The 12250-nt window shown below is 37.8% G+C and overlaps 1 protein-coding gene across 7 annotated transcripts in view; it reads left to right on the top strand.

Moving 5' to 3' along the window:
- Positions 1-11868, top strand: part of RPS6KA3 (ribosomal protein S6 kinase A3) — a 111082-nt gene extending 99214 nt beyond the window's left edge. For all 7 annotated transcript variants that reach the window (XM_055338222.1, XM_055338225.1, XM_055338224.1 and 4 more), the window contains 2 exons: positions 5318-5458; positions 6477-11868. In XM_055338222.1, the coding sequence (XP_055194197.1) occupies positions 5318-5458; positions 6477-6599 (264 nt within the window). In that variant the 3' untranslated portion in view covers positions 6600-11868. The remainder of the gene's footprint in view (positions 1-5317; positions 5459-6476) is intronic.
- Positions 11869-12250: the final 382 nt, after the last annotated feature.

Below are 12250 nucleotides of genomic sequence, written 5' to 3'. Positions count from 1 at the left end.
CCTATAAAATAGGTGGTAGTATTCTCATTTCACAGAAGGAAGCAAGGCCAGAATTTTTGTGTCATTTTGTCCGTGGTTACATACTGGGAACATGTGGGTGCTTCAAACTAAGCAGTTGGTTCCAAAGCCCTTGTTCCCTAGAATAACTGCACCATGTTCTATTTTTGACCAATATTATGTAGAAAAGGGTCTCATCTTTTTCACAGTAAATGGTAGTATAGTTTTATAGTGTCTGCTTGAAATCCATTTGAAAAGCCTTTCTCACCGGAAGATCTGCCATCCTCTGCCAGACTTGCTTTCCAACTCTGCTCTAGTTTTACTTTATTCATAGAAAATCCTCTTTTAAAAAGAAGAGTGAAAAATTTAAAAATCAGAAAAAGAAGAGCCAAGTTTTCTACTTCCAAATAAGAAAAACATAGAGGAGATAAAGAAGACACGTAGTGGTAGAAGTACTTGCTGATTTCTCTGAGAGGAGGAAGCCTGAATTGAGATGATTGCATAAGTAAATAGGGTATTTCAAAAAAGTAGGCTAATACTTTTGGCATAGAGATGAAGCCTCTGTTAAATGATGTCTGTATAGATAATATTTGGCTTTGTATCTGATTTAAAATGAAATATTAGCCTTTTCCTTTTTTTTACCAATATTTCTTAAACCAGATGATTCATTTTTCTGGGACTTCTTTTTATTTTTATTTTTTAAAGACTTTACTTATTTACTTGACAGAGAGCGAGAGAGATCACAAGCAGAGGAAATGGCAGGCAGAGAGAAAGAGAAGCAGACTCCTCGCTGAGTAGGGAGCCTGATAGGGGGCTCAATCTCAGGACCCTGGGATCATCACCTGAGCTGAAAGGCAGACACTTAGCCAACTGAGCCACCCAGGCGCCCCCTATGATTTCTTTTTTTAATCCATGTATTAAGCACCTACAACATGCTTAATATGTGAAAGTCCAGGAATCAAAGACATGACTGAGAGAATTCCTTATCTCAGGAAGCTCATAGTCTAGTTGGGAGATCACCAAAAGTATACAGTACAGTGTCATGTATGCTGTTACAGTGGTACATTTTTTGTGTTAAAGAAGTTCACAGATGGTGCTCAGTCAGAAAGATTTCCCAGAAAGCTTTCAAGAAGCAATGAAGGGATTTTCCTGGCAGCTTTACGGAGCAGAAGGGTGTATTCTATCCCAGGCTGAGGGAGCAACACATGCTATTTGTGGTCAGGACAGCCTGAAAATGACAGAATGCCTCCAGGTTGCTGCACACAGTTTGTTGTGACTAGGACAGGGTACACGTGAGAAGGTAGCTGTTGAACCCAAATTATGAAAGGCTTTGTAGATTATGCTCAGGATTTCAGGTTTATTCTAGATGTTGGAAAACTGTTGAAAAATATTAAGCACTGTATTGATCAGATTTTTCTTTTTCAAGTTTATTCTGTGGAGCAGTAATTCTTATCGCTGGAGTCTGCCAGAAATTGTCATGGTTGGTTATGAGGCAGGCATATCAAGTAATGTCACAAAATAAAGTGTCAGAGCTTACCCCTCACTTCTTTTTATTTTTTCAAAGATTTTATTTATTTATTTGAGAGGAAGAGAACGAATGAGTTGGGGGAAGGGACAGAGGGAGAAGCAGACTTCCTGTGGAACAGGTTGCCTGACATGAGACTCAATCCCAGGACCCTGGGATCATGACCTGAACCGAAGGCAGATGCTTAACTGAGCCACTCAGGCGCTCCCGTCACCTGCTTTTTAAATAAATTATAGAGATAACCTTAGTGTGCTTTAATTTCCATAATTTGATTCTCATTAACTTGTATTCTAGTATGCTTTTTTTGAATGAAAGAAAGACCAGGCAGCCCTGGTGGCGCAGCAGTTTAGCGCTGCCTGCAGCCCAGGGCGTGATCCTGGAGACTCGGGATCGAGTCCCACATCTGGCTCGCTGCATGGAGCCTGCTTCTCCCTCTGCCTGTGTCTCTGCCTGTGTGTGTGTGTGTGTGTGTCTTTCATGAATAAATAAATAAAATCTTAAAAAAGAGAGAGAGAAAGACAGGTGAGGATGAGATAAAAATAGTGTGAAAAATTGAATCTCACAGCCTTTCTTATTAATATCATGTTATTACTGATAACTTTTGTTAATTTGTCCAGATAAGACCTGAGATTACAAGCATGTGGTATAGTGAATACCCCCACAAAATTGAGAGGGAGGGTTCTATCTGATGTGTTGCCTCAAGAGCAAGCTGCACATGTGAATGTCATTAGTCATATGGGCCATATGTGTCATGTGTGGCTTTGAGAAGAAAAGTACTATCGCTACAATTTAATAGGCACTTATGTGCCAAGAACTGTGCTAACACTTATACCTACACTATTTCATTCAGTCCTTACTGACCTAACATTAGGGGGTTTAACTTGTAAGGTTTTGCAACATTTCAGGTCACAAATGATGAAGACCTAAACTAGAGAAGTTGTAGCAGGATTTGAGCCAAATGGAAGATAAATTTAGGAGGCAAAATAGACTTGGTGGTTAATTGGACATAAGAAACAAGGAAGGGGCACCTGAGTGGTGCAGTTGGTTAAGCATCTGATTCTTGGTTTCTACTCAGGTCATGATCTCAGGGTTGTCAGATCGAGCCCCACATTGGGCTCCATGCTGAGCATAGTTTGCTTGAGATTCTCCTTCTCCCTCTGCCCCTCCCACTTGTGCGCTTGCTTGCTCACTTGCTCTCTCTCAAAATAAATAAGTAAATCTTAAAAAAAAAAGAAGAAGAAGAAGAAGAAGGCATGAGCAGATAGTAAGCATGTAGTCCACATTTCCACCTCAGACTAATGAGTAGGTCGTGGTTTCCTTCACCAAGATGTGAAATACAAAAGTAGTTTTGAGAGGAGTGATAATTACAGATTTGGACATTAAGAATTTGAAACACAACTGTAATACATAATTAAGAGATGTATGTCCATTAGTCAACTGATTATATGGATGCAGATCTTAGGAGAGAAGTCTTGGGTGGACAGTGGAGTTAAGAGTTGTCATCATCTGTATTAACTAAAGCCATGAGCACAAATGAGCTTATCTGAGCAGAATGATGAGAGCTGTGGAAGGAATGAACAAACTCTGGTTGTGCCCTGGGCACTTTTGCAACCTTTTATGTACTTGAAGCACATTTTCCCACTTTAAGAATTTGGAAGGGGAGTTCCTAATTGTTTTACTTCTTCTAATTTTGCTCAGTAACTTATTCCTGTTCTTAGCTGTTAATGATAACTAAAAATAAGAAACTGTAAATATCTGATAGCAGAGGCATACTTGGAATAACATCTTGATTCCCAGTACTAGTCATCCACCAGGTTCTGTTGGTTCTTTCTCTTAAGTACCTCAATTTCATACATATTTCTCCATCTCTCTCTTTTTTTTTTAATTTCTCCATCTCTTATACTGCCCCGAAGCCATCATCTCTCACCAGTCTCACACTGGAGTCTCCAGGCTTGCACCCTCCAATCCATTGTCCTCCACACTTAGTGAGCTAAAGTACAAGCCTAACTCTATCACTCCTTTGCTTTAAATGATTTCTTACCTCCAAAGTCCAGATTTGCTAATGTAGCTTACAAGGGCCTTCATGATCTGGTCCCTTTTCACCTTTCCCACTTAATTGCTGCCATGTTCTACTTGGCAGTTTTTGCTACAGCCTCACTGCACTCCTTCTTTCAGTTCCTTAATTATGGCATGTTCTCCTCCCTGAGGGCTTTCCTCAAAACACACTCAGCTCTATCTTGCTGAATTGCTCTGTATCCCCTTCCTCTTTTCTAATCCATCTACTGCTCATCCTTCGGGTCTCACATTCCTCTAAAGTCACTTCTAAGCCACCCCATCCTGTACAGGTCAGGTGTCTCTTTGTGTTCCTCTAGCTATACCTCTTCATTCATCCCTTCAAAGAATTTACTGTTTCCTTTGTAATTGATTCTTTGTTTCTCCTTCACTGGGCTGCAAGCTTCATGAGGTCAGAGTTCATTTCTATCTTGTTTGCTGCTAAATACCCAATGCCTAGCAGAATACCTGGCCTTTAACAAATACTTAATAGATACATTTTGAATGAAAAATTAAGTGGTAGATGGCTTTCATAAATCATAACTGTTATTTTGGAAAGTATAAAACTATGCAATTATATGGATCTATATTCCATGCATAGAAAAAGCATTTGGAGAGATAAAAAGCATTTGTCTCTGAAAGAATCAGATTCTGGGAGTTCTTCATGTTCTTTTGCTTCTCTGTTTTTCTGATTTTTTTTATAATTCCTGTGAGATGCCCATGAAGTGGAAAAAATCAAAATAACTGTAATCTGGAACGTCTGACTGGCTCAGTCAGTGGAGCATGGAACTCTTGATCTTGGGGTTGTGAGTTCAAGCCTTGTGTTGGGCATGGAGCCTACTTAAAAAAAATAACTCTAATCTTTTGGAGGGGGCATTTGGAGCCCTCCAATTAAATTCCTATTATTGGACAGTTATGTTCTGCTTTTCGTTATTTGATAATAACAAAAAAGTCTTTAGCTGAAAATTTACTTAGAAATAAACTTACTAGGGCACCTGGGTGACTCAGTGGTTGAGCATCTGCCTTTGGCTTGGGTCATGGTCCCGGGGTCCTGGGATTGAGTCCCGCATCAGGCTCCCCACACGGAGCCTGCTTCTCCCTTTGCCTGTCTCTGCCTCTGTGTCTGTCATGAATAAATGAATAAAATCTTTCAAAAAAATAAATCTACAAAAGTATAGAAAAATCAGAATATCTCAGTGAAAAAAAGAGCCAAAGTACTTAAAGATATGTAAATATGGTAAATTTACTCTTTGTAATGCACCAAAACTACTGTTAGGGAGGAGAAAAACGGTTTTTGCTTTTTCATTCTTTTTAATATTTATTATTATTCTTTAAAAGCATTTATTATTTTTTTTAAAGAAATTGTCATGTTGGGGGCACCCAGGTGGCTCAGTCAGTTAAGCATATGGCTGTTGATTTCAGCTCACGTCATGATCTCAAGGATAGAGTCCCATGTCAGAGAGTCTGCTTGAGATTCTCTCCTTCTCCCACTGTCCCTCCTCCTGCTTGTGCTCGCTTGTGTGCACACACATGCGTGCTTGCCTGCTCTCTCAAATAAATATTTTTTTAAAAAAAGAAAAGAAATGGTCATGTTGACCAAATTGCCTTGAACCCCAAAGTTTAGTACCAGGAGAAAATAGTGTCATAGAAGCTAAGGAAGAATGCTTACCAGTATCAAGTGCTATAGAAAAACAAACAGAAAAGTTTAAGATTGTTTTATTATTATTATTATTCCCATTACAGGACCTAGTATCAAAGATGCTTCATGTGGATCCACATCAGAGACTGACTGCTGCCCTTGTGCTCAGACATCCTTGGATTGTCCACTGGGACCAACTGCCGCAATACCAACTAAACAGACAGGATGCACCCCATCTAGTCAAGGTGAGCTGCCCCATTCAGGCACTGTTTTCTGCATGTCCTCCCAGAGAGTATGAGCCTCCCTCTCCATGCCCGTAGCATCTTTCCCTTTCGCTCAGCCTGCATCCATTTCTCAAGTGAGATTCTCTTACAGTGAGTGGTTTAGAAAAGAAAAGGTCAAGGTGTGCCAAAATATTATAAAACTACTTTAAGAATGACTTCTGAGAGATGCCTGCGTAGCTCAGTAGTTGAGCGTCTACCTTTGGCTCAGAGCATGATCCTGTGATCCTAGGATCAAGTGCAAGTTCTGCATCAGGCTCCCCACAGGGTCTGCTTCTCCCTCTGCCTATGTCTCTGCCTCTCCCTTTGTGTCTCTCATGAAGAAATAAATAAAATCTTTAAAAAAAAAAAAGAACGACTTCTGAATTTATCAATCAGATAAGCTTATGGATTTCCTAACTTTTATTTATACTTTTCTTTCTTATGCAAAACCCAGAGCAAACTAGGTTGTCAGCAGTGGCAAAACAAGTTCTAAAAGAGCATGCTTTGCGGCTTCTCTTATTAAAGGATTGCAAAGAAACAAAATGTCAGGATTCCTGGGTGGCTCAGTGGTTGGGCGTCTGCCTTCGGCTCAGGGTGTGATCCTGGTCCAGGGATCAAGTCCCATGTTGTGCTCCTGGTGAGGGGCCTGCTTCTCTCTCTGCCTATGTCTCTGCCTCTCTTTCTGTGTCTCTCATGAATAAATAAATAAAATCTTTTTAAAAAAATGTCCAGTAGTCCTGAGAAAAGTGAGGACTGCTTGTTAAAGGCATATCCCTGTCCTTTCTCATCTATAAGTTCAGCCTCCCACATTTGCCTCTTTAATTTTAATTAAATCAGAGGGTTTGACCAGTATGGTTATTTTCATTATGAGCCCAATTAAATCTATATAAATTTTCATGTGAAGAAATTATCTAGGGGGAAAGAAATTTCCATTTCATATTCTGTGTACTTGTGACTACCCATTGTCATTTGTGTTGTGACCTTTCTTTCCTGTTTTCAGGGTGCTATGGCAGCTACATACTCTGCTTTAAACCGTAATCAGTCACCAGTTTTGGAACCAGTAGGCCGCTCTACTCTTGCTCAGCGGAGAGGTATTAAAAAAATCACCTCCACAGCCCTGTGAAGTGACCTCAGTGAGATATTTGGTACCATGGTGTAAGCTGATAGCACAAGTTCTGGCGACAGGTAGCACATACCTGAGAGACACCTGCAAGCACACACTGTCCCAGCTGGTACCCATAATGCTGCTGCTCCTGCTGCTGCTCCTGCTTCCATCTCTTCTCGCTTTAAATGATTGTTAGCAAGTTAGATTTTCCTGGAGCTTCGGATGAAATGAAAATGGAAACATGATGAAGACATATTCACTGAATCAACAAGAATAATGAACATATGAATACCACCTAAAAATACACTGAATAAAGTACTCTACACCATATAGCATTATTTTTATAGGAAATATTTCATGTCCCTGAAATATTCTTTGTTAGTTATAGGGATGGACAGTTTATGTTAAGCACTTAGCTTAAACAATCCGTTTCTATTAGCACTGTATCCCTTGTGCCATCCAACATTTTGTATGTTTTTGTAAACAGTTCATATACAGTACATTTCTGTACTGCTTTCTTTAATGTATACATGCTTTGTTTAACTTGGAATCTATTATTATTAATCAATTGACTATTAAATCTGGTTAAATAGTTCATCTGGATTAACAGTATTGTTGGACAGCCCTAAAAATGGCCAGATTGTGGAACAGCTGTTGAATGTAATACTTGCAAAATGTACATATCTTTCCCCATGTCTGTTTCACTGGTTCGTTCATTTGTTTGTTTCTTAAAGTCAGGTGCTTTGTCAGACTAACCTAGAGAGCTGTTATGGTAGAGAAAGTTATCACATGTGTGTGGCATGACATCAAGAGTACACCTATGAAGTTAGTCCATATACGTTGCAACTCCTTAGGGTTCTTTTTTCCTTAATTAAGGAAGTAGTTCTTGCACTTTTGAGCTTGAATAGTATCCATATTTAGTATTTGGCATATAATTTGGGATTTTGCCAATATACATCAAAGGCCTTTAAGAGTTAATGATGAAGAGATTGGTGAAGGAAAACTTAGCAACAGGTCATACAAGTCCCATTAGATCTTTCATGTTTAAATAGATCAAATTGCAGAATTTAGGATATGAATAACAGGATACCTGTTCTTATATATCTGCAAGAAAAGTATGCTTTTTTTTGGAAAAAAGGTAAATCATAATGAGTTCTATCCCATTACAATGCTCTATATTAAACACTAATTTGAATGTAATAAAGGCCACCAGCCTCTCTATGAAATTGGATTTAAACTTTCTTATTTGAGGGAATAAAACATTCTTGATCAAACAATACCTGTTCTCACCTGAAATCGTAGCTGAGGTAGGCTAAGTGAATGTTCACCATTGAGTGTTTCCTGAATTCCTTCTGATGATTTTTAGCCATATAATGCTTCCTTTAACTTCAGAAATGATCAGCTTTCATGGTGGTCACTTGGGTCTGTTTAGATTACAGTGTTCATTATCTACATCTAATTTGGGTAGTTTCCACAATTTTATTTGATTAAAGAAAACTTTGTATCCATTATTACCTGTATTTTGGTCAAGCTACCTAGCATACATTGATATGTAATATGAAAAACATGAACATGGAAAAAGTGATTTAACTTAACCTTATCAAGAATGTGCCCAACAGATCTTTCTTACTCATGTACTGAGCCATTTACATCAGAAGTCTTTTTACCTGCCCGAAGCTTTAAATCTTTCTTTTAGAGTACAAAGCCAAGAAAACATACTTTAGTTAAATGTCTTAGAAGCCACTTATTATTCCTTAGTTTCTCTTCTTTGCAACTAAAGAGAAAGGGAAAATCTATAACATTCATTTTGCTTAAGTGACACAAAATGATTACTGCACAGAAATCAAATGTAAGTTTATCTTCTAAATTAAAAAAAATGTATAGGAAGAGGGATTCAGAAGATCTAGATGGGGAAAGTACTTTTAAATTCTTGAGTACATGAATGCTAACTATCAAAAATTGCTTCCCATTGCCTAGAAAGAAAACTTTTTTTCTCTCTTTCTCTCTCTCCTCTATTCAATGTTTCAAACCACAACCATCCCAAATTCTTGTTGCTTTTTAAAATGTTAATGTAACTCTGGGCAAAAAAAAAAGATTTTCAAATTTTGGACACTGATGCTATTCCATAATTGCTTAGGTGTATTGTCCATCATAGTCTTAGAACCAGAAGTAAATGTGTAAATCCTTATAAATTGTTTAGTCCAACTTTCTCATGTTGCATGTAAAGAACCTAAGACCCAAAGCAAAGACTAGAATCCTTAACTTCTCAGTTTTTTTCCCCCTCATAACACCATGCTGCATTCCCTTCATATTATCACCCAACCAGGAACAGAGTTGTCAAAAAAATACATATTTCTCAGGACAATATTCTACTGGTATATGAATGCCAAGCTTATTGCTTTCAAAGATACTTTCTTCTTTGCCTACTCCAGCTACCAGTTTTATTGGAGAAAACCAAGTCGTATGTACACAAAACTGAAGGCTTTTGCCTAAAATGCATTTCATGAGCTTAATTTATTTCATCTGTAGTCCTGGTGTTCCTATTTCCTTTGACTAAAGGCAGACAGACTTGGCCAACAGTTGTGTTCTAAATATAGTGCTTGTACTGGGTTTACCTTTCCGTTAATTACTGAGTCCAGTTCCTCTGGGCCCTTCACCAGTTAGTTCTCCTAGTTACCAGGGCTTCTCCCAGAAGGTTTTAGTTCAGTCTTAATGATTATTTTAATGCTAAAGAAGGAACTAAACCATCAGACCACTTTTACAAACCTCCTCTTAGCCTATAATCCAAAATAATATCTAGAATGGTAGATTGCATTTAATGTTGCCGAGCATATGCTGAAAAATATGGATTACACTACCACGTGTTTGTATCTTCCCTTTCAAGTAATGATGTTAAGGTAAGTTTTTGTCCTTTTAATTTTTTATGTAAATCATTTCAACTCCTAATTTATAGATGTCTTTTTTCTAAGTACAGTAGACCTTTAACAGATTTGACATGGATTCATTTATTCACAAGCAACCCTAAAAGTCCAAAAATATGATTTTGATAAGGCACAGAATCAACATACTGCAAGGCTGATGTGGGAAAAGTCACTGAGTGTCTGGAGGGGGTATGGTGTATATGCAGTAGAGATTGACATTTCACTTATGGTAGGCTGCAAAGTAAGGGTTTGGATCAACCATTTCCCACCTAATTTTAAGAAGTGGTTGCTTTTGGGGCTAGGGGACATTATGGGAGGTGGGGCTGGCCTGTTTGTTGTGCCCTGTACAGTCAGCCCAGGAGATCCTGGAAGGAGGAGAGGGGTGCAAAGGCTTCATGAGTAAGCAGAATGGGTTGGGTTGGCAAGGGACTGGGGTAAGTCCAGCCTGGGATGAGAGCAGAAAAGTATTCAAGATTTGGGAGCCTTGGTACTTAATCACCATGGAAATCAGCAATACATATCTCAACATGGCTTTGATACTCTCTACTTCCCGGCCTTTATAAATGACTGAAAATTTTTCAGGTTGCTTTACCATATTTTATAGAGAAAATTCTCATGGTGGTATCGAGCATTTATGAGATTTATGAAGGCAATAGGACAGGTATCTCAGGAACGTAAAGGGTTAGAAAAAGTGTTTTCTGTGTTTAACAAATACAATGGGTTCCATAGTTGACCCTTGGTGCTTAAACCAAGAGGTTCTAATCTAGCCCTAGAATGTGTCCCTCCAAAAGGTCTAGCTCCATGTGACTCACAAACCAGATGTATACATTGAGTTTTATTTAATTGACAGATAAGTTGACTTAACTCAGTATTTATATTTCGATTAGTGAAAATAGTCCTCTTTTCACCTCCAGATTGCTTACATTTTGCTGGTTTCCCCAAGTGACCATTGGTGGAGACCAATTAATGAAGGAATGAAATTTGCTTTCTTGGGACTGTGGTATTCTGCAGAGCCACGCTTAACCACTTTTTCTAGTGAAGAATCTACAGAATGATAATACCTAAATATGGATGGCCAAGAAGAATTTGTATCTACAGTGTGCTTTATGTACTTCTGACACTGCTGTATTTTGTGTGGTCAAGTGACTTGTAACTGGTTCCAATGTGACTGTTCTCAAAGAATTCTAGTAATTAAGTCGACTTAATTTTCTTAAGCCTCATATTACTATCAGTCTCACATTTACCACTTTGATTCTAGTCTTTTAACTGTTCATAACAGGGCATACCAAGGGTTGGGATGAGAGTCTACTTCCTACCTCTTAAGGCACTTTCCTCATTATTTTGCCATATAACCTTGAAGTGCATGATAAGCTGTTTAAATGTCCATGACTTCTCCCAGAGCAACTGGCAAAGTATATGACGTTGAATAGAGATTAGTGGAAAGGAAAATTTAGAGACGAAGTTCAGAAATGCAAACCTCAAGAAAACCTCTTTAGAGCACATACCATCTGAGTACAAATTGTGTAAATGTCTGTGAGAGGAGAGTCTGTAATAGTCTACGTAGATTAGTTCAATATCTAATGGAAGTGAAAATCTTTACTCCTATTATCACTATAGTACTGAATGAACCGTATACTGAGTTTTTCAAACAAGTATGTAAAGTAGGACTTTTAAATACAGAGCAAGGCCATAAGGATAAAGGTATTGGTTTATGTTTCTCTAAGTGTAGTTTATCATCTAAAGCTTTCTTTTTTTTTTTTAGTTGCCATTCCTTAGCATCCTTAATAATTATGGGTGATGAGTTTTTAATTCTTAAAATTATGTACGTGTATTAGGTTTATCTTAACTCTTACCCTAAGCAAAAGGGATGGTATACACCTAAGGGATGTAATTATTTTGCATTTTTGGCCTTGGGTGGGGATGGGGTGGGCATCTACTTAAACAGTTTTTAAAAAAGAAAAAAAATCACAAATATTTTTCTACTATTATACATGATCTTACTTTATACTAGTTTCTCTCTAGTAAGGCATGCCAGAAGCCCAAGGTACCATATCATGAGTTCCTATGTATTGTACCTTTTATTGGTGGTTAAATCGCATCAGATGCTTGGCACTGCTGCCATAATTATGAAATGCTTGTAAAGGAATAAATATCACTGAATACTTTAAATTGTTTTACTTAAGAGTTTAATCTGGGAAGTTTTCAAATCATACTATTAATGTGTAATCTAAGCTCTTTCAGATGTATCCATGAATAATCCTGGAACAATATTGCTTGTATTCCTGTCATAGAACAGGTTTTGTAATCTTTAAAAGAAATGAAAATTTATATAATAAAGTTTCAAATAAATGCATGTATGTCATTTATCAGGTTATTTCAACTATATGACAATATGTCCTAATGTCAAATTCTATCCAAAGTATAAATTTTTTGAATTGGATTTCTAGAACTTAAAACAGGAACGTTTCTAAGTTAATAAGGAGCGCAAAATAATTTTTGTATGTAGGCGCCCCTACAATCTATTCTTAATATAGAATCTGAAATGATCTGTTCAAAACCTATCAAGGATTATAACAAGTCATTTGGTCCTGTTACCACTGATTTCATCTGCCTAAACTCTCCCTGGCTCACTCTGTTCTAGCCACACTAACCTTCTTGCTATTTCTTGAATATGCCTGATATGGAGAACATAGGCAAATTTTAAAAAACGCCAAACTTCATTTTCAGTTACAGCCCACTGACAAGTAC

The sequence above is a fragment of the Nyctereutes procyonoides genome, unplaced genomic scaffold (assembly GCF_905146905.1).
Source record: "Nyctereutes procyonoides isolate TBG_1078 unplaced genomic scaffold, NYPRO_anot_genome, whole genome shotgun sequence".
In the NCBI taxonomy this organism is placed as follows: Eukaryota; Metazoa; Chordata; class Mammalia; order Carnivora; family Canidae; genus Nyctereutes; species Nyctereutes procyonoides.
Note: the sequence above shows the minus strand (reverse complement) of the source record. Positions and strands in the feature narration are given on the sequence as shown.